The sequence below is a fragment of the Lepus europaeus genome, chromosome 11 (genome assembly GCF_033115175.1).
Source record: "Lepus europaeus isolate LE1 chromosome 11, mLepTim1.pri, whole genome shotgun sequence".
NCBI lineage: Eukaryota > Metazoa > Chordata > Mammalia > Lagomorpha > Leporidae > Lepus > Lepus europaeus.
In genome coordinates, this window is record NC_084837.1 from 106,593,578 (window position 1) to 106,617,019 (window position 23,442).

Sequence of the window (23,442 nt, forward strand, 5' to 3'; positions counted from 1 at the left end):
CATACTGTCTCCATCCTGAAGAAGAAAAGGCGGCTACCGGGGGTGAATTATCTGCCCAGTCACAGTTAATTAGCGCTGGAGCTCGGTTTGCACCCACGGCCCCCTGCTTCTTTTGCTAACTCCATTTCCTACCTCTCCCACATAAGAGTCCTTCAAATATCTGAGAATCACTACCAGAGCCCTCATAGCTTTTCTCTGACTATAATTCAAATCTACCTCCTCATAGGTCTCTGTTTCCAAATCCCTGCCTGCAAGCACTCATTCTAGTTTGTTGAGGTCTCTAAAATTATGACACCTTGAATTAACCATTTTGATTTTAAAAGGGAACAGAATCTTGTAGACCTCCAGCTGTCATAAAATTTTATTGTCAATGTTCTGAAATATGCATAAACTCCTCACGGTGTATGATTACTATAAGCACACATAAAATCCATATTAAATGGAAATAAAATTAGGACACCAATAAAATTCAAATGAATAATATTAATTTAATGTCATATTGTTCCTCTGAGATTATATACTGTTTACACATGAATATGCCTCAGGTTCTCTTGCGTTTAGCATCTTTACCCTGCTCTAAGCTGCATGGTTGATCTAATCTCACACTTTTCCTATTTCACAAGCACCCCAAGGCCTCCACCTGCACAGCCTGTCATAACATCATCAGGTGATCAATAAGAGGGAGGAGTTGAAGAAAAAGGATCAGCTAGGTGGACTGGAGGTCTTTGGTTTTTAGGGTGACTGGCTGGACAATCTTTAAGACAGGACTATCTGGGTGGGGAGGGGCAGTGAGTAAGTGGTTCTGGTGGGACAGCTAGATGGAGCTGTTTGGAACCTCAAGTTCACAATAGGGGAGTCAGGGCTGAGACAGAGGTATGGACTGTCCCGTGGTGGCTGATGTCAAAGACGCACCTGCAAAGACATCATCAGAGAAGCAGAGGAGTCGAGAGAGGAAGCACAGGAGGGAAGCCACGGCCAAAGAACTTTAAACGGCAGGATTACATTCCACAGAAGCGCAGATCGAAATGAGTTCTCTGGTTTGGCAGGCAATGGGGACTTCTGGGTGAGGAAGACATGGTGAGGCCAGTTCTTTGGAGCCTGGCTACCAAGGGAAGCAGAGAGAGCAGCATCTGAAAGGTAAGACATCATTTCCAATCTGAAGAAAAAGAGCCAGTGGAAGGGAAGAGGCTGACAACCTAAATTATGTGAGAACAAAGCCTTTGTTTAGGCCACTTCTCTATCCCTAGCAACATGAGCTTTCTCAAGTACCCTTCTACAGCCAGAAGAAAGAAAAAAAGCAGAGAGGGGGCTGGGGGAGGGAAGGGGAGGAGCCGGGGAGGAGGGAGATTTTCATTTATAAGCAAAGGATGGGAAGTTGTAATTCAAACCTGTTGGCATCTATTCTATCAAGTCTGAAGATAAAATTTTGCTACAAATGAGGGGAAAGGACACGGAAGAGAGTCGTAAAGTACATGTGAAGAGAGTAGGGAGTGCTGACCCAGGACAAGCCAAAGGATAGATGAGCAGTGTTGAGGAAGCCTGGAGTCGCTCCAGTGCACAGAGCTGTGCCGGGGCTCAAGAGGCAGACTGCAAGAGGGACCCAGGAAGGGGAGGCAGGTGAATGTGTCCAAGTAGGAAGGAGACCGGAGACTGAGGGAGCACTGCTCCAGTTACCACGCCTGGGGGAATACAGCCAGGAAAGGGCTTCTCAGCGCCGCTGAGCACCAGTGGAGCAGGGAGGAGCTTTCAATCACAACCAACAAACCATTTCAACCACCCACTCTTGTTAGGTTGCTCTACTTTTGTAATTTGCTTTTACAATCAAAAAGCAAGGGACATATTTGTTCTGGACACCTGATCCTTTATAGCTAAATAAATCTTTGCCTCAAAGAACCTGTTAAAAACGAAGACTGGAGAGCATCATGTTTCATAACTCCATCAAAGACCTGGTCTTCTCCCTGCTGCCCTGCATAGCACGAGACAGGGACGATAAACCAGCATCGCCACAAAGGCTGACCTGGAGAACACCCGGAGCTCTGAAACACTTGTCACCACACAAAATCAACTTCACCTCCCTTCTTTTGTTCCAAGATATTGCAATGAGGATAGCAGGGCTATTTCCTGATAGAAATATACTTACTCTGAGTCATTCAGCCAGAAGCGATATAAAATTGTGCCTACTGTAACTTTCAGAAATTGAAGAATGCCTTCATCAGTACTGGGCTCTTTCTACTGAGACTGCTGTACGTAACAGCAGCTAGGAAATCTTTTTGGTTTGACAAAGTGATTAAAAAGGAAATACAGGGGGGCCGGCACTGTGGCGCAGCAAGTTGACACCCTGACCTGAAGCACCGGCATCCCATATGGGTGCCGGTTCGAGACCCGGATGCTCCACTTCCAATTCAGCTCTCTGTTGTGGCCTGGGAGGGCAGTGGAGATGGCCCAGGTACTTGGGCCCCTGCACCCACGTGGGAGACCTGGAGGATGCTCCTGGCTCCTGGCTTCAGATTGGTGCAGCTCCAGCCATGGTGGCCAGTTGAGTGAGCCAGTGGATGGAGGACCTCTCTCTCTCTCTGCCTCTCCTTTCTCTGTGTAACTCTGACTTTCAAATAAATAAATAAATCTTTAAAAAAAAGGAAATACAGAACATTAGAAATATGTTAGTCCCAAAGACTTTTTTTTTTTTTGACAGGCAGAGTGGACAGTGAGAGAGAGAGACAGAGAGAAAGGTCTTCCTTTTGCCGTTGGTTCACCCTCCAATGGCCGCCGTGGTAGGCGCTGCGGCCGGCGCACCGCGCTGATCCGATGGCAGGAGCCAGGTGCTTCTCCTGGTCTCCCATGGGGTGCAGGGCCCAAGGACTCGGGCCATCCTCCACTGCACTCCCTGGCCACAGCAGAGAGCTGGCCTGGAAGAGGGGCAACCGGGACAGGATCGGTGCCCCAACCGGGACTAGAACCCAGTGTGCCGGCGCCGCAAGGCGGAGGATTAGCCTAGTGAGCCGCGGCGCCGGCCAGTCCCAAAGACTTTACTTCAACTTTAGAGGGTGCCACAAACCTGCCCTAAATATGTCTCCTGAACTTAACTGAACCTGTTATTCTTGGTCAAGATGGCCTGACACAGACACAGTCTAGTCCCACAAACCCAGGAAAACCCCAGAGTTGCAGTATGATGAGCCAGAGCACTTTGGTCAAACGGTGTATATAACCGGGTAGTTGGCCAATGTAGTCCCTGTTATTTGCAGTCTGAAGATCGGAAGGAGGATGAGAATAGAGATGTCTGATCTGTACACACAGCCTTGGAGATCGGGAGAAATCTCAGCTTGGATGGTTAAAGACCAAACACAGCAGCACGTTCGTTTCTAATGCCCATGTGACCTTCATGTAAGACTGTGACTACGGCAGAATTACAAGCTCAGGACTGCTAACAACTCATCACCACCTCGGAAGCCCAACTACTGTGTTTTCTAAGCATACAACTCACACGGAGTACATGCCCTTTCGCCTAACAGACGAAATCAGTGCTTTTCAAATTGTACGTAATGAAAATGATTGAATGGGTTGCAACTTGATTCACACAAAATGAAATACCAAAATGCATCACATGTAGGCAGTACAATTTGGTGAAAAAATGTTCTGGTGTGTGTGCACGTGTGAGCAGACTGGGATGGTAATGAATATTTATTTCTTACAGCGGGTTACATTAAAAAAAAGTGTGAAAGCCACTACACTACTTCAGAGTCAATCAACAATCACTCATTTCTGAAGTCCAAATATTTTTTTCATAATCACTGCCTTAATCTTCATGTAGAAGCCCCAGGAAGAAGAAATTTATCTTGTTTTAAAATAGCTGGTCTCATTTTGAAGGCCAGAGGTCCAGAGGAAAATTATTTTCAATCCATTCAACATGTTAACTCTAAGAAAATTAAGTCAGAATTTATACTACTGCTCCCTCTGAATATGCATGTCCTTCAAAATTACAGATGTAATTAGTACAAAGGTTCTACTTCAGTGTCAAAGAAAAAGGACATACAGATCTAAAGCTGTGAGTTTATTTTCTGACACCCTGCCTACATAAAAATTTTTGAATCTTCTGTGAAACTCATTTTATATGCGCTAACTACTACCAAACCTATCACTTAAACCATTCTCATCTTAAACATATTTTGCAATAGAAACTCAGAGGTTATCAGAATTTTCCAGTCCCTGTGGAGGCAAGCTTGCTCCCTACCACTGACTCCTGTCTTGAAAACTGGACACCTCCACTCCTCGGGAGCCTTCCATACTCTCTAATCAGACAGTCTGCTCGGAGGCCTGAGTCTCACTGATCAAATGGGCAGAGCAGTTTATTGATAGGCTCTTTTTGTAGGATAGCATACTTAGTTTATCTGGTCCCCACAGACTAAGGCTATGTGGAACCTCTAGAAGTAAATGGCTCACCACGCTCAGGAACCTGAAGGAGGGGTAACAATCGGAAGTCCCCACAAGCCCAGAGTCACAAGGAAACTGCTGAAAAGCTTACTTGCCAAACCACAGAAGCATTTACCAGGACTACTAGATTTCTTGCATGGTATTAACAATTTTAGCATTCCTGGAAGGTAATCATTTGGTAATTAATTAGCAAAGAGTTTTTTTTTTTTTTAATTTATTTTGACAGGCAGAGTGGACAGTGAGAGAGAGAGACAGAGAGAAAGGTCTTCCTTTGCTGCTGGTTCACCCTCCAATGGCCACCGCGGCCAGTGCGCTGCGACCGGCGCACTGCACTGATCCGAAGGCAGGAGCCAGGTGCTTCTCCCGGTCTCCCATGTGGGTGCAGGGCCCAAGCACTTGGGCCATCCTCCACTGCCTTCCCGGGCCACAGCAGAGAGCTGGACAGGAAGAGGAGCAACAGGAAGAGGAGCAACTGGGACAGAATCTGGCGCCCCGACCGGGACTAGAACCTGGGGTGCAGGCGCCGCTAGGCGGAGGATTAGCCTGTTGAGCCACAGCGCCGGCCTAGCAAAGAGTTCTTTCGTGTACATTTTAACACTGAATCTCTAGGAAAAAAGACAAAGTAAGAAATTCTCATCCTACTTTACAAAGAAGTTCTGATAAAAATGATGCCCAATCTAACAAACCAAGACAATGGCAAAATGAGGTGCCTGTCTCTTGAATTCTAGCCTAGTTCTCTATTCTTGTGTTGCAAGACGTCCTCAGAAATCTGGAAGAAGTCCTTCTGAAGACTTGAGTTCAGCAGAAATATTATTTTTGTACTAGTACTTTATTTTAAAAGATTTATTTATTTTATTTGAAAGGCAGCGAGAAAGAGAGAGAGAAAGAGAGAGGTCTTCCATCTGCTGGTTCACTCCCCAAATGGCTAGAGCTGTGCCATTTGGAAGCCAGGAGCTTCTTCCAAGTCTCCCACGCAGGTGCAGGTGCCCAAGGACTTGAGACATCTTCCACTGCTATCCCAGGCCACAGCAGAGAGCTGGATCAGAAGTGGAACAGCTAGGACTTGAACTGGCACCCATACGCGATGCTGGCACTGCAGGCAGTGGCTTTACGGCTTTACCCAATATGCCACAGCGTTGGCCCCTGATATGTCCTTTTTTTTTTTTTTTTTAATTTTTTTACTTGAAAGAGTTAAACAGAGAGAGAAGGAAAGGCAGAGAGAGAGAGAGAGAGAGAGAGAGAGAGAAAGAGGTCTTCCATCCACTGGTTCACTACCCAGATGGCTGCAACAGCCAGAGTTGCACTGATCCAAAGTCAGAAGCCAGGAGCCAGGAGCCAGGAGTTTTTCCCAGGTCTCCAACACAGGTGCAGAGGCCCAACGACTTGGGCCATTTTCTACTGCTTTCCCAGGCCATAGCAGAGAACTGGATGGGAAGTAGAGCAGCCAGGACTTGAACTGGTGCCATATGGGATGCCAGCACTGCAGGCGGTGGCTTTACCCAATAAGCCACAGCATCGGTCCCTGTACTATTACTATTTTTTTAAAAATTATTATTTTTTTAAATTAGGCAGAATTACACACATAAGGACAGACATAAAGATCTTCCACTCCTGGGCTCACTCTCAAAATGGCCACAATGGCCAGGGCTGGATCCTGCCGAAGGCAGGAGCCTAACTCCATCTGAGTCTCCCATGTGGGTGGCAGGGGCCCAAGCAGTACAGCTATCTTCCACTGCTTTCCCAAGCTTGATGGGAAGTGGAGCAGCTGGGACTTGAACTGGTGCTTATATGGAGGCCAGTGTTGCAGGCAGTAGCTTAACCCACTGAGTCACAACACTGGCCTCCAGCACTTTTTTTTTTTTTTTAACTTCTATATGATCCCTTGTGATTATACAGATGGTTATTTACAAGGCTAACTGCAGTAAAAATTCCCACTGAGGCAAGAAAAAGATATGACAGAAAAATTAATTTACTATCTTTATTTTTAGCGCCTGAAAGATTTACCTGTATAAATGACAGTAAAATAACATATGGAAACATTATCAGAACAGGGAAGATGGTAAACAGGCGAAAATCTGCACTAGCTAGTAGCTGTTCTGAAGATTTAGCTTCCAGGCTCCACTGAGCCAGCAGCTTTCCCAATTATCCTACCTGATGTTCAAAGTAAACAGATTCTCTCACATGTAAAGGCTAGGGAAGCTGTGTGTAAGCCAACACCACACTCTGTCTTCAGAGTTAATGTTCCTGGTTCTCTGCTTCCTCTACCAGCATAATTAACACTTTATTTATTTATAAACTTCCTTGTATAGAAGTGCTTTCAAAGAGATACAGGCTAGAGAAAGATAATCTACTACAATAAATCTTCTCTAAGGTGACCAACTTCATAGCTACTTTCGGGTACCACACACACGGTGTTCTTACAAACTGTCAAATGCCCTTCTAGTCCTTTCATCTAACCTAATGTCACATTTCTTATGTTCTCGTGACATTCTTAGTAGAAATGGGTCAAGACATTTGTTACTGTGTGATCCCGGGTTAATTTCTTCACTTAAGTGTTGGGAATAATATGTCTCACAATAGTGTTACATATATCTACTCCAACTTATAACTCAGACATATGTACAACCTATGAGTTGAGATAGTCTCATGTGATCTATCTTTTTATCTAGGCTCAACCTAACTTGTAGGTAAAGAAATTCAGTTAAGTATTTGCATTTATTCAATTGTCAAAAACTTAAAAAATTCTGAACCATATACTTTAAGTGACTATGTAAGAGAACAGGCATTCTCTTATTCTGTTAATGAGTGTGTCAGACATTCAAAATTTTATGAAAGGCAATTTGGCAATGTAAGTCCAAAACTCTAAGATATGCACATACCCCCCTACTCAGAAATATTATATGTAGAGGTTTTTCCTAGGGAAATAACCAGTGATTTAACAAAAAGAATGTTTTTGAGTCTTGTTTTATAGTTAAAAACTGAAAATTATTCTAAATGTCCTAATAGGAAATGGTTGTAATTTATAATAAATAGGTATATATCATATTATAATAAATAGGTCTATATCATTACCACATACCTGCTACAAATATTGTTATAGAAATATATTCACTGCCATTAAAAAATGTTTAAGGGGCCAGTGTTGTGATGTGGTGGGTTAAGCTGCCATCTGCCTCACCCGGCACCCCCATATGAGTCCCAGTTTGAGTCCTGGCTGCTCCACTTCCAGTTCAGCTCCCTGCTAATGCGCCTGGGAAAACAGAGGAAGATGGTCCATACACTTGGGCCCCTGCCACTCATGTGGGAGACCCAGATTGAGTTCCAGACCCCTGGCTATGATTTGCCCCAACCTGGCTGTTGTGGCCATTTGGGGAATCTCTGTCTCTCCCTCTCTGTCATTCTGCCTTTCAAATACATAAATCCTAAAACAAAACAAAACAAACAAACAAAAAACCCAAAAATCACTTAAGATCTATTCTTCTTATTAAATCTTTGACAACATTCTAAATATTTCACACTACCAGCATATTGTTTTAGGGCTAAGGACCACTACTGGCCTTGAAGGGTTCTTAATGGTCAGCGCTACTATAGCTCTATCTGTGGTGAAGGACTAGCTTTTTGCAAATCACTGCAAACTGATGTTTTTATAAAATATAATAAGAATAAGCTATTAAAAATAAAATACATATATAAAATACAAGCCTCAGTTTTCCAATTAGAATTACAAACATAAAGTTACTCTAGCAAATTGCCTAAAATGACTCTAAGCCTGTTCTCAATTTCTGTACCTATTTCATTCCTGACAGGTAACAGTCAGCAGACCGTGCTTCTTAGAGCGCTGCTGCGAGTGATAAGGAAGTCTTTTTCCTATGGACTAGAGACCACAACAAGTGGACTGGAGTCTCATCTAACACCTGGAGACTTTTCTGAGATAGAAAACACTCTTCAATAAGTGAAAATACTTGGGCTCCTCACCTATTATGTTTACTATACTCATTAGCTTATAATGCTTTTCTAATGCTAACAGATATTTTCAATAAAGTTGTACATGATTTTAAACCATCAGTCATTTTCCAAAAGAACAAATACAACCCTTACAGTGGAAGTCTGCAGAGAATTAATACTATTTCCCAAGTCATGGGGAAACAATAATCACTATGGCATTCCAATAATCACCAAGGAATACAGATTTATGTGATTGAAATGGGAGCATTAAAATTGTACTTATTGGTATTGAGATTTAAACTGCCCATCTGCTCCCAATTTAAGTAGAAGAAAACATGACAATCTGCTAGTTCCTTGGCAAAGTCAACATAGTCCCTGGGGAAAAAGCTGCATGAGCTTGTGCCATATTACCTGAGGACTGAACTACTGATGGACTTCTTTGGACTCAGGCTAAAATAATGAAGACCAGAAACATCTTACCTTACACTGGGATTAAAGAGTCCCAATTGATCCCTTGAAAATGTGGCAGAAAGAAAGTCTCATGTTCTAGTAGCTTATGGTCAAAGGCAAAAAACCCTGAAAGTACTACAGATCAGAAACAGGATTCTTAAAGAATGTTTGTATTAATAAAAGGTATGGAAATACTTTATTTACAATCATGTTTAAAAACTGCTGCAATTTTTTTTTTTAAAGATTTACTTTATTTATTTGAAAGGCAGAGGCAGAAAGAGACTTTCATCTGTTGGTTCACTCCCCAAATAGCCATGATGGTCAGGGCCCAGCCAGGCCAAAGCCAGGAGCCAGGAGTTTCATACTGGTCTCCCATGTGGGTGCAGGGGTTCAGGTAGTTGGGCCATCTTCTGCTGCTTTCCAAGGCACGTTACCAGAGAACTGGATCATATGCAGAGAAGGGGCTGGCACAGTGGTGTAGTGGGTCAAGCCGTCGCTTGGAGTGCCAGCATCCCATATGGGCGCTGGTTCAAGTCCCAGCTGCTCTACTTCTGATCCAGCTCCCTGCTATGTCCTGGGAAAGCAGTAGAAGATGGCCCAAGTCTTTGGGCCCCTGCATCCATGTGAGAGACTGGGAAGAAGTTCCTGATTCCTGGCTTCGGATTGGAGCAGCTCCAGTGGCCAACTGAGGAGTGAACCGGTGGATGGAAGACCTCTCTCTCTCTCTCTCTTTCTGAGTAACTTTGACTTTCAAATAACTAACTAAATCTTGGGGGTGGGGGTGGAAAGAAGCAGAGAAGCCAAAACACGAACCAGTGCTGCGATGTGGGATTCTGTGCTACAGGCTATGGCTTAACCCACTGCGCCACAACGGGCCCAACTGTTGGAATTTTAATTTATGGGTAGGAAAGTAAAAAACTTATACCATGTACTGTGCTTTACATAAAGTAGGTGGGTGAGCAACAAAAGTTCAGTAGAGGGCAACTCTTCAAGCAGTCTAGAACAGCAAGATTAAATGTTTTATTTCTTTTGTTTTATCAAGTAAGAGTTTGAGAGCTAGTGATTTAGTAAGAAAGGAATAGGAAGACCCTAGTGTGGGTAAACAAATAAGACAGAGGCTAAAACCAGAACGAAAAAGAAGCCTAAAGATAAAGTGTGGAAGTAGTAAATGAAATTTAAAAAATACACAACAGGGAATAGGAACATACAACTTGGTAGGGCTGAAGACTGAATGGGGGAAAAACTCACTCAAAGCTAAAAATGGTGAAATTTAATCCATATGGAATCTTGCAGTATTAGAGTCTTCTTTCTTCTACCTCAGACAAAATGTGTCTGTAAAAGTGAAGTACAGTGCACAGATCTTCAGTGTGCACCCTGATAAAGGTTTACAGATGTACACACCCATGCAGCCAGCTCCCAAATCAAGACACGTTCCCAGGGCCCCCTCCTAGCCAGCGACTTCCCTCTGCCTGCTGCAAACTCATCACCAACGATTGGTTTTGCTTGTTTTTAAATATCACACAAATGGAATCGCATAGCATGTATTAGCTTGTGTCACTCAACCTTACATTTTTGAGATTCATCCATGTTTTTGTGGGCATCTGAAGGTTGTTCCTTTTTAATGCCAAGTAGTACTCCACTGTACAAAGATACTACAAATGTGTTTATTCATTCTGCTGATGGACATTTGGGTTGTTTCCAGTTTTCTGTTATGAATAAAGCCGCTACGTACGGGCATTCTTACCCTAGTGTTTTGGTGGACATAAGCGTTCATTTCAGTTGGGTTTCTGCCTACGTAAATGTAGACTGCTGGGTCACAAGGTAGAAGTAGATTAGGCCAGTTTTCTAAAATGATTCTACCAGTTTACTCTCTTACCAGCAATGTTTCAGAGTTCTGATATGAAAGTCTTTAAATTTTAAAAAGCCCTTTAGTTGAAGTACAAGTGTTGAGGCTTTTTGTATTTTTTGTTTGTTTTTCATCTTTTAGAGTAGAAATAACAAATAATGCGCTCAGAAATCTCAGGAGATACACAAGATGATTTTTACGGGGTGTGGAAAGAAAATAGTAGAGTTTCTATTTTAGTTTCTTATTCTTTTTGCCAAAAGGTAAATTGTACTAACACAAATTGACACTAGTGCTCTTCTTCACTTGGTTATGTCACTTATTCACTTTGGGATCATTGTGATTAACTGCCATTTGTGCATGCCCATGCCTGGTTGAGAAGAATCATGGAATATTGACTTCTAATTCAACTAGCTCTCACCAACTAGACAAGCCACTAAAGAGAGTCCTACAAAGACAATACTGATAACCTAAGTGCAAGCAACAAGAAAATGGCTGAGTTAGACACTTCCAGAAAACTGTAACAGCACATAAAACACATAAAACAGCACATCTATCTAGTCAAATATTATAAACAAACATTAAAAAATTTAAAATGTTTAAAATATGGACTTAATCTATCACTGTTAATGGTATTTTGCCAATAAAAAATTTAAAACATGAAATATTGGGTATAACAGCTGTTATCTCAGTTTTATGTGTTTATTTCATAATGTATAATGTATATAATAGCAGTACAAAGTACATGGGTATAAATTTTAAAGTAAATTTACATACACTAGGGATGCGTTTTTTTTCTTTCTTTCTTTTTTTTTTTTTTTACCAACAGTGTTTAGATTCAAAAGAGTTCAGAGACTCTGTATTATGTGTCAGTTTTTAGAATTAAGCTAGCTAATCCTTTGGCATAGGTGAATTTCTAATTTTTAAAGCCATACACAGTAAAGTACACTCCATTAGAAGAAGCCAGTTGCTATTTAATGTTAAAATTCCACATGGGGGTGGTGGGGGTTGGCGATGGAATTCATGCAGAAGAGGCAGGAGAGGACCTGCCCAAGTATTGGTACTGTCCTATACCTTAATAGGGATGGGTGTTATTCCAATGCATACATCGGGCAAATTTACTGGATGGTACCTTTAAGATAAGTATGTCTCATTCTATGTAAATTTTACCTCAAAAGAAAAACATTTACTTGTAGTTCATGACATACATATTGAAGTGTCCAGGAGCAAATTTTAGTGACATATGTAACTTACTTCAAAATGCTTTAAGCCAAGATGGACAATTGTTTGGAAAAAGAAATGGATGGTAAGAACTGATACATGATAGGACAAGGGGAGGACAACTGTACAATCTGGGTGGTACACACGGGAGTTCACTGTACAATTCTGAAACTTTTCATAAAATATTGGAAAACTCGAGTTGATAACTGAAATTCTAACAATGAAAAATAGTGCAACGACACAAGGGGAGTTACAAATGCACTATGGGACACGGTAGGGACATTCAAGTACCACTCTGCGGTGCTTCAAGAAACAGAAGTCCCCTGATCTTCAGAGAAGATATTCCAAGTTCCCCCGCCCCCACCGTGGATACTGAAGAGCACACAGTACTAACACGACATGAAACTGTTTTTCCTGTACATATGTACCTATTATAAAGTTTAATTTATAAGTTAGGCACAGTAAGAGATTAACACTCACTAGTAATAAAATAGACAGTAACAATATACTATAATAAAGGTTGTATGAATGAAGCCACTCAAAACACCTTGACGCTACCGTATTTTCGGGCTTCAGCTGACCACAGCTAACTGAAACCATGGGAAGTGAACCTGAGTTAAAGGGGAGAAGACTGTGGTTGAGATCTGTGAGGAGGGAACCGCCCCTGCGATACAGACCAGTAACCCAGAATGTATAAAGATCACAGAACACACAAAGGGCGCACCGTGTGAGGCCCAGCCGAGCTGAGCTCCACGTGTTCAATCTCTGACGCCCCTTGCCCCACATGGCTCACAAGGCGCGGCCTCGCACGGCGTCTTCCCGCAGCGAGCTGTTCCTTCTCCAGTCCGGCATGGTCCGACCAGCTCTGACTGCTGTTAGAAAGCTCCTCCTCACAGCACCAACTGAAACCTGGGCCCCTGTGCTTTTCTTCCTCATCTTGACTCCTTGGGGCCATACAGAATCTAACCCCCTCATAAGTGCCCGTCATAGCAAAGCGACAGTACTTCCAGTCTGATTAGGTAGGATTTTTTTTTTTCCAGTTAGTTTTTTCAGAACATCATCATCTATTAAGCCAGAAGTAGGTATATAACAGGGGGAATGCCTCACGGACTCGGGATGAAAACGAGAACATGCAAGAAGCATACGGAGCTGCGATGAAGGGCAGGGGCTCACGACCTGTTCTCTTCCTAAGGTTTACGTTTCCTTGCAAACTGGACCGTGCCACTCACGAGAACGCTTTTAGTTTGTCTGTGTCTTTAAAGAGTCTTAGGTCCTTCCCTTCCCTTGTTTTATTTTCCACTTTACTTTGGTTCGGAATTATAACTTCCAGGAATCTCAAAGCACAATTTGACATACAACTAGGACCACTTCTGTAGCACTTTTCTGCTTGACAAACAACTACAGGTGGCCAACCTGTACAAGCAACACGGTCATGAAATGCCAAGTCTGCTTCCTTCTTGACTCTCAGAAGATATTTTTCAAAGACACGACAAAAGAGAGCTGATGTATTATGAAGAAATGACCAACTGGAGATCATCTTCATTTTTGATTGAGGATATACATCTAGGCACTAAAGCTGTTTATTCCTTACTTGACAAATATATTCAGGGATTCTCTGAGGGACTCCGGAATTCACAAATCTTGCCCCCTTTTAAGCAATACGGTACTACAGCTGGAAACACAACCAGTTAGGCTAACGCGGAGACTCTGCCTAACTTAAGGACCTACAGTTAGATGTGGAGAAGTTATTTTCACGGTGTAATGGAGCCTGAACAAGACTGTGCCCCTCCTCGTAACATCTGAGGTTGCTGGTGTTGGGAGGGATTCTAGGGAGGGTTACTCTCTAGTTGCAGAAACGGATATACAGACAGTTGAAGAGGTTAGTCCACAAGCCAGCACGAACCAGACAGCAGTTCCCCCAATTCCTGGCCCAGGGTTCTTGCCATGTTACAATCAGGCCAAACCAAATTAAACAAACAAACAAACAAACAAACACAAAGTGATTATGTCCACCCATGCCCTCAACTTCCAGTCTGGCCACTCATGATGTCACTTCCTTTTGTGAATGGGGGTATTTTTCCCTCCTTGGTCTGGATCTCTTGCTTCACCACGGGGTAGCATCTCAAAGCTCTCAGCCTGTTCACGCCAAATTTCTCCCATGCCTATTTCTGTTCGGCACAGATGCCAATATAGCCTCCAAGATGCCCGACTTCTTCCCGTCCTCTCTCTCATTTCAAGCAACCGACTGCCAACTATTAGAACGTGTAGAATAAGAGGGAGTCATTTTAAAACACAAAGCACACACACGGCAGTGTTGTGAGTGCCTTCTCCCTCACTCCGAGGGCCTAACAAGACATTCTGAACGCTGGGCGTGACGGGCAGATGCTTTCGAGAGAAAACAGCCCCGCGACAACCTCTGCTACCTAGGAAGAGCGAGCGAGCTATTGTGGAGTGCAGCGGGAGGCCAGGCACAAGGTTTGGGATTCCGATCTAAAACAAACATGGAGGTGAAAAGGCACCAGGAGCCGGGCTGGACCCAGCGGTCGGCGGCGGGCTGCGAGCCCTCGGCTTCCAAGAACGAGGGGGGCACGAACCCAGGACAATGCCAGGGCAGGCGGGGCGCCCGGAATCGCGCCCAGGGAGAACTCAACAAGTCTGGAAGGCGAAGGATGCGGCGAGGGACTGGGCAACGGCTGCCAGCAGGCGCCCGCCGGCCTCCGGGTGACCACGGCCCCTGTCCGGGCGCCGCTCGCCGGCTCGCGGGCAGCGCTGCCCCGACGTCCGCCCGGGTCCGCCCGCGACCCCGCCGGCGCCCACGCCTCCGCCCCAGGCCCCCGGGCAGCGGCGGCGGCGGCGACCCCGGGGAGGCAGGCAGCGCCGGGCCTGCGGGGGCCGGACCCGCCTTCGGAAGTGGGCGGCCGGGAGGGCCGCCCGGGCGGGTGCGGCCGCGGCCCCCGGCCCCGGAGCCCTCGCCGGCCGCGGCCCCGGCCCCCGCGAGCCGTGCGCGGCGCCGCCCGAGCCGCCGCGGCCGGGCTCCGGGCCGAGGCGATGGGGAAAGGGGGCGGGCGCGCCATCATGAAGGGGAAAATGGTGGGCGGGCGGGCTCGCGCGCCGCCGCCGCCGCCGCCGTACTCACCCGGGCCGGCCAGTGCGGGTAGCCCTTCATCTTGGCGAACACCAGGTCGCCCGCTTTGTACTCGCGGGGCCGCGGACGCGCCATCCCGGTCGTCCTTGGTCGCCGCGACGATGCCGGGAGGCCGCCCACCCCGCTCCCCACCCGCCGCGGGGCCTCGAGCCGGGCGGACGAGCGGCCGCTCCGACGAGGGGAAGCGGCGAGGCGGCCGCGGAGGCGCAGGGTGGGCGGGGGGCGCAGCGGGCCCGGCAAATCACGGCCCGGCAGCGGGGGAGGGGAGCCCCCCGGCCGCTCGGCGCTCGCCCGCGTCCGGCCGCGCCGAGGTCCCCGCCGCCGCGCGCTGCTCACAGGCGCCGCGTCGCCCGCCTCATGCCGCCGCCACCGGCCTCTCTCCCGGGCTCCCCGGCGCGGCGCGAGCGCCTCCTCCGAATTCCTCCTCGGGCAGCGACCGCAAACACGATCTTATTATTGTTCTCGCGCGCGCTCAGCATCCCCCCCGCCCCGCGCCCCGCTCCCCTCCCCGCCCGCGCCGGCCGGTTAATTCCTAGGTGCACGGCCGGTTTTCGCGGAGAAACCGAGCGCGCCAGCGGGCGGGCGATGGGTGCGTCCTCCCTCCCCAGGAACGAAGCCCGCGGCGGGCGGGCGGGCGAGCCGACTCCGGGGACGCCCGCCGCTTGCTCTCTTTTGTTCTTGGCCCCCGAGCTGCCTGCCTCAGCCCAGCCAATCACCACCCGGCCGCCCCCCACCCCCCCCCCCCAGCGCGGCCGCGCCACCCTGGGGGCGCTCCCACCCGCGCCCCACGCCCACCGCCCCGCCAACTCGACCCCCGGCCCCGGCGCCCCCCGGCCGGCCACCTCTGCGGTGCTCTCTGGTGAGTGGGGGGGGGGGGGGGGACAGAGGCGCTCCGGGCCACGCGAGGAGACCCACCGCCCCGGAGCCCGCGACCTTGTTGGATTCTTGCCCCCCCCCCCCCAGGACCTGCCCTTAGCAGTGCCGAGGGACCCAGCTTGGGACAGGCGCTGTACCTGGGAGCCACTGGAGGAGGATGTCGCATTTGCCCCAGGTGGCACAGCCGGGATTCGAACCTGGATCGATCTGCATGAGGCCAGAGTCCGGGAGCGGTCCTGTTTCGCTGGCTTGGGGTTCCCTAGGCCTGCTGCTTTTGCGGACGGCCTCACTCCGGGAGGTCACTTATTTCCTCCAATCCTGGCGGTATTTGGGACACCGTTTCTGAAACTGGCATGTGAGCATGTGGTTGTGGGGATCTGTGCCTATAGGGCCTGAAGCCTTGGAACAAGCCGAGCACGGACCACTCTTCTACTCTGAGCTTCCTAACAAGCTGCTTTCAAAGACATGTTGGGAGAGAGACGCTGCCCAACACCCTCTTCCTTTCGGAGGAGTAAATAAAACGACGCAAAAAAGTCTTAGAGTCTGGTTGCGTCAGCCTCCAGCCTGCTTTAAGAGGTCAGCTGGCCGGCCCCTGAGTGTAGCCGACTTCCTGTGGCCTGCACGCCGGCCCGAGGACAGTTCTGGGCTGGCTCCCCCATCCCTGCCTGCTCTCCCTTTTGTAGGAGCTACGCTCTTTTCCCAGCATCGCCTGCCTCAGTTGCCTTGCAGAATCGTGTGTGTGTGTGTGTGTGTGTGTGTGGGTGTGGGTGGGTGGTTGTGTGTTTTAACTCTGGTCTTGTTCCTTAGTGCTGGGCTTCCGAAACTGGGGGGCTGCAAAGTTTCAAGACCCCTTCCTCACCTACTCGGCAGGTTCACCTCTTTCTCTTTTTCCCACTGGGAAAGACTGATCTAGGTCCTTCCGCTGCACTTGCTAGTTGTCCACTGAGCTGTCTCTCCCTTCTGGTGCCTGCTGTGTGCAGCTGGCATGTCAGGATCCACGTAGGAACCCGTGGAATGGTTCCCGGTTCCTCTGTGGCAAAGCCAAATCCCTCTGATTATCTGCTGGAGTGGCCAGCTGTCCAAAGCCAGTTCCACCCAACCTGTGTGGGCACAGGTGGGTACCAGGGAGAGGAGAGAAACGAGAAGGGGAATGTTGGAAGGCACGGTAGAGACATGATTATCAGATAGATTATCCTGGTGGCCAGTGCAGAGCTGGATTCGAGGCTAAGAGATTGGAGGTGAGGAGCTGTCACGAGGAGAGAGAAGACAAGGCCAAGGCAGAGCTTCCGACTTGTTGAGTGGCAGGTAGGACGGAAGAACGAGGGATCAAAAATGAGTCCCTGGTTTCTGACGTCAGCAGTAGGATGACTAGTTTGACCCTCCGCAAGGTGACGGAATTCATAAAGAATGGGCAAGTTCTGAAACAAGTTCTTGAGTGGTTTTGGATATGTTGAGATTTCGTGGGCATCCAGAGAGATGTCTAGTGTTCAGCTGAATAATGTCGTTTAGAGAAAGCGATAAAGGCGGAACGTAGGGGATTTGAGTCATACCAAAACACAAGTGGTGGTTGAAACTTTGGTGGAGGTTGCGGGGGGATTGTGCGGGAGGAGAAGAGGCAGTGCCCAGATTGGGAGCCAGGTAGCGCCAGTGTTTAACAGGCAGGCAGAATAGTATAGCATTTCTTGAAGGAAGGAAGTGCACAGATATATATATATATATATATATACACACACACACACACATATATATATATATATATATATACATACATACCACAGGGAGGTTAAGACAGGTATGGAAGGAAATGGGTCCATTGACTGTGATGGCTGAGAAGTCATTGGAATCTTTCACTGAATGGTAGCAGGACGAAGCTGGAGGGAGAACAGAGGCTTGAGATGCCAGCGCAGATGCAGTGTGGCCACAGGAAGTACATACAACTCATTGCTAGCAGTGGAGAGGGTAGCGAGAAAGTGCAGGGGGAGAGTTGGTCCGTTGTGGCTGTTGACTGGTTTTTAAGGGAGCAGAACTTTGCATTTGTAATGAGAACGAGCAGGCCATAAAGTGGTTGAAGATGGAGTCTGGTTATTTAGAGGAGGGGCAAATGTCTCCCAGTCTCGGTTTTGGTTTCGCGTTTTCAGTTGAGTCTGACTGCTCAGCCATATCACTTGCGGGACTCCCATGCTTAACCACGTCAGACTTAACAACCCACCAGGTGGGCTCCCCCGCATGGGCTCCTTCGGCTGGGCATCGCATCGGGAGTGTCCTAATGTCCCTGGCCGAGAGCCTGTCTGACACTGAAGCCAGGTTGGATGCAGACCACCTGTCAACACGTGGCTGCGGGGGAGAAAGTGCTGTCCTGAGCTTCCACACAGGTTCCCCGCGTTATGCTGTGGCTGTTCCAGGGCCATGCTCTATCAAATATTTAACAGGTCATATGCAACCCTCTAGAGATATCATTTAGGATCATTAAAAGAGCTTGATATATTTTATTGTAGTCGATGTGGCCCGTTTGCTGTATCAACGTAGAACCCATTCATTTTACTTCTGCTACTTGGGAGAAAATCCACTCACAAATGGTGATAATATCAACTCGATCTGATCCCTTTTGATTTCAACATCCTCACATTCCTTGTGGGCTAGGACTTCACCTTGTCCTTGGCTTCTCGCCATCCTCTCCTCACTCATACATATCCACCTGTTTTGTGGACTTGGGTTCTGTTTGTTGTTGTTTTTTTTTTTTTTTTTGACAGGCAGAGTGGACAGTGAGAGAGACAGAGAGAAAGGTCTCCCTTCCGTTGGTTCACCCCCCAAATGGCTGCCATGACTGGTGCACTGCGCGATCCAAAGCCAGGAGCCAGGTGCTTCTCCTGGTCTCCCATGTGGGTGCAGGGCCCAAGCACTTGGGCCATCCTCCACTGCACTCCCTGGCCACAGCAGAGAGCTGGCCTGGAAGAGGAGCAACTGGGACAGAATCTGGCTCCCCGACCGGGACTAGAACCCGGTGTGCTGCACCACAGGCGGAGGATTAGCCTATGAGCCATGGCGCTGGCCTTGGATTCTGTTTTAATCTTTCTCTTTCGTATCTTGACTCAGCTTCCTAATACAATGCCTGATAAAACCAGTTCCCTCAAATTCTGCCCCCAGGTCCACCCATTCCATAACGCTGCAGCTGCCTGAATTCTGTCGCTGCCCCTTGTGCATGGAATGATGGTTAGAAAGAATGTGCCTGGCGCACAGTAAGTGCTCATTAAATGTCAGTTGATACTATTACCTTTGTCGTGTTGCTATCATGGTAAGATAAAAAAATGAGGAAAGGAAGTCAGGAAAAGTTGATATTAATCTCACACACACAGACATGTACACACACATACACACACACTCAGACACACAACACACACACACACACCCCATGCTGTAAGAGAGCTCCCTGGGCTTTACATCAGAGTCCACATCCACTTTTTCCACTCCAGTTATCTCATGTCCTTTGGCCCAATCCCAGGGAGACTGATCTCACATTCCTTGAAAAAAATAAAAAAGGTACTGACGCCCCCCCTTGAGAGACAAAAGAACTGGAATATACTATTTGCGGTGAAAGAGAGAGCTCCCAACTTGGCGTGGGAGGCGAGAGCAGTTCTTGGCCAAAGGCACCATGAAGTCAACATGGGGGCCTTGATGGGAGAGGGTAGGGGTCAGGGGTTGGGGTCAGCCAGCATTGCCAGAGCAGGCCTAGGGAACAGCAGCTCCCCAGTAACACCTGCAGAAGCCTGGTCATGGTCCCAAAAGAGACTCCTTGAACTGTCTGTGACCCTAGGGAAGGAGGAGAGGTTTGCTTCAGCCCCTGGGTATCCTTCTGAGGCTCTGAGGCCAAAGGCCGACTGCACTAAGGTTGTTGGGGTTCTCACCCTTTCACTGTTCTGCCCCAGCCTGAGGACCAAACTGGGGAAACTTAATGAGCTACTGGCTACCTGCGGAGAAGGGTTCAAGCTATAGAATAGGCTAAAGGTCTCTATAATTTGCAAAATTTTCTACTAGTTTTGCTAGCATTATACCAATATTGGTGTGTGTGTTGTTGAAGGGGGCATTAGATCAATAGGTAGTTTTTGTTTCTTGAACAAATGTTTGTTGAGCACTGCTGTGCACCAGTCGCTGTTCCAGGTCTAGGGCCCATGGAGAGTAAGGAGAAGGATGAAGGAATCAAAACCAGATGAAGGAGTGTTGCAGGGGGGACTGGCGCTGTGGTGCAGCGGGTTAACGCCCTGGCCTGTAGTCCCTGCATCCCATATGGGTGCCAGTTCAAGACCTGGCTGCTCCACTTCTGATCCAGCTCTCTGTTATGGCCTGGGAAAGCAGTAGAAGATGGCCCAAGTCCTGGGTCCCTGCATCCGCGTGGGAAACCTGAAAGAAGCTCCTGGCTCCTGGCTTCACATCAGCACAGCTCCAGCCATGTGACCAATTGGGGAGTGAACCATCGAATGGAAGACCTCTCTCTCTTTCTCTCTCTCTCTCTCTCTCTCTCTCTGCCTCTCCTTCTCTCTCTCTGTGTAACTCTGACTTTCAAATAAATAAATAAATTTTAAAAAGAGGCTAGGATATCCATCTTTCTTTTTTAACCTTTAAGATTTATATATTTCTTTGAAAGACAGAGTTACAAAGAGAGAGGAGAGAGATAGAGACAGAGAGAGAGAGAGGTCTTCTATCCACTGGTTCACTCCCCAAATGGCTGCAATGGCTGGGGATGGGCCAGGAGCCAAGGGGCCTCCTCTGGTTCTCCCACGTGTGTGCAGGGGCCCAAGGGCCTATGTCGTCTTCCACTGCTATTCCAGGCAAACTAGCAGGGAGCTGGATAGGCAGTGGATGGATGCTGGTGCTGAAGACGGAGGCTCAACCTGCTGCATGTGTCCCAGCCCCAGCCCCAGGATATCCACCTCTAATCGTCTCAAGAGCTACTCTGTGGAGTGGAGGATGTGGGGGAAATGGTCTTTTGCTCAGTTCTGGTGCTGAGCATGAAGAGGCCTAGCACCTCTTGCAATCTTGACCCATCATGTAAAGAATTGTAAATACTCAACTGGTGTGGAGAGGGAGTGGGCACACGAAGCAAAACAGGTCCTGGAGAACGAAGAAGTGGGGGCAGCTGTGGTGTCAGGCATGTGAGTGAAGCCGTCATGGCTCCTCTAAGCCTACTTAAGCTACCGTAGACAACACCATGCGGCACACAGCGGGCTGGCTCCCTGAACCGCGCTCACCTTGCAGAGCCACGAGCAAGAGAACAGCGGCCGAGTTTGAGTATCCCTCCTCTGAAATGCTTGATTCAGGAGTGTTTCAGGTTTTGGATTTTTCCAGGTTTTGGAATTTTTGCATATAAATAGTGAGATTGCTTAGAAATGGGGCCCAAGTCTAAACATGAGATTCTTTTATATTTTGCATATACTCTCTTATGTGCATAGCCTATAGGTAATGTTATACAATATTTTAAATAATTCTATGTGCTCTGTGACTCACTCTGAGATCCGGAATGGAATTTTCCACTTGTGGTGTTACATTGGCACTCAATAAAGTTTTGAATTTTGAAGGATTTCAGATTAGGAATTGTCCATCTGTTGTTGTTTGGGGCTACAAAATTTTGGGGTGGGTTGTCAACGTAGGACAAGACAACTGAATCAGGATTTATTAGATTAGATACAGCGGAAGAGAGTTCATGGCCTGGAAGACAGATCAGAGGGGAAACTATTCAGACTGAAGCCCAGAGAGATAAAAAGGAAGGAAAAGAAAATGCAAAACACCACAGTGTAGACATGCCAGCATTCCATTGGCTAGTATTTGCAAGGGACTCTCTATCTTATGAATATGGTGGAAAAGCCCAATATGGAGTCCCAAATCACGATGATGAGGGAATGAACTGTAAGCAGTGACACAGCAGTGGTCACAAGAATTTTCCAGAAACCGATGAAAGCTGTTGCTGTGGATCGAGTATATTTCCCCAAAATTCATGTGTTGAAGCCCTAACCCTGATGTGATGCTAGTTGGAGACGGAGCCTTTGGGGAGTAATCAGGTCAACAGTGCAGAGCCTATGGTGGGCTTATTGCCTCCATCCGAAGAGGTGTAAGAGAACTTGCTGCCTCTCCCTCTCTTTCTGCCACATGAGACACACTGACAAGATGGCATTTGCAAACCAGGCAGAAGACAGTGGGTCTGCCCTCACCGGACGCCAGGTCTGCTGGGGCCTTGCTGTGAAACTTGCCAGCCTCCTGAACTGGGACAGTAGAAGTCTGTGGTCTAAGCCACCCAGCCCATCGTGCTTTTGTTTCAGCGGTCTGAATTGCCTGAGACAGGTATCAAGCGATGCATTGAAAAGTATTTTAAACACCAATCGTGATAAATGAGAAGAAAACCACACTCAAGAACATTGCAGTAAAACTGGTGAAATCCATAGGCAAAGAGAATAAGGAGGACAAAGGCAAAAACAAGAGAAAGTGATGGATGACTTGTCGACAGAAAGGATATAGCCAATAACCCGAGGTTCTAAACCAAGCAAATATCTGTACAATAAAAGATGAATAAAGACAGCTTTTAGACATATAAACTGGAGGGGCTGGTGCTGTGGCTCAGTAGGTTAATCCTCCACCTGCAGCACCGGCATCCCATATGGGCACCGGTTCAAGTCCCGGCTGCTCTTCTTCTGATCCAGCTCTCTGCTATGGCCTGGGAAGGCAGTGGAAGATGACCTAGATGCTTGGGCACCTGCACCCGCGTGGGAGACCCAGAAGAAACTCCTGGCTCCCAGCTTCAGATCAAGACAGCTCTGGCTGTTGCAGCCATTTGGTAAGTGAACCAGTGGATAGAAGACCTTTCTCTCTGTTTCTTCTCTCACTGTCTGTAAGTCTATCTCTCAAATAAATGAATAAAAAAACCTGGAAAACAAAAAAAAGAACCTGAGAAATCATCAATAACAGACTTGAACGGACTAAATGAAAGTCTAAAGGGAATTAAAATTTTCTTTAAATAACCCAGATGGAAGCAGGGAGACATGGGAAGAAATGAGGAACAAGGCAAATAATAAATATTTGAGTAAACCTAAATAAAAATGGATTCTCTAAATTTAAGTAGGGATTAGTTTCTTGGGTTATTTGTATAGGGAATTAAAAATTCACAAAAAGTTTGAGGTACATGGAATAAGAAGGTCCTAAGAAGGTAATGCAGAAAGTGGCAAGGACACATAGTTCACTTTAATAAATTAAAAACACATGTGTGGGGACTGGCACTGTGGCTCAGTGGGTTAAGCTTTCACCTGAGTTGCTGGCATCCTAAAACAGAGCGCCAGTTCAAGTCCCTGCTGCTCTGCTTCCGATCCAGCTCCCTGCCAATGCACCTGGGAGAGCAGTGGAAGACGGCTCAAGTTCTCCCGAGTGGGAGAACTGGATAGAGTTCCTGCCTCCTGGCTCCAGGCCTACACCAGCCCTGGCCATTGTGGCCATCTGGGGAGTGAACCAGCAGGTGGAAAATCTCTCTCCTCTCCTTCTCTCCCTCTGTTCTTCT

General features: G+C 47.4%; 1 protein-coding gene across 1 annotated transcript in view; it reads right to left on the reverse strand.

Moving 5' to 3' along the window:
• HDGFL3 (HDGF like 3) overlaps positions 1-15,160 on the reverse strand; it is a 53,366-nt gene extending 38,206 nt beyond the window's left edge. The window contains 1 exon segment of the mRNA XM_062206330.1: positions 15,024-15,160. Coding sequence (XP_062062314.1) covers positions 15,024-15,107 — 84 coding nt within the window. The 5' untranslated portion in view covers positions 15,108-15,160.
• Between the last annotated feature and the right edge of the window lie 8,282 nt (positions 15,161-23,442).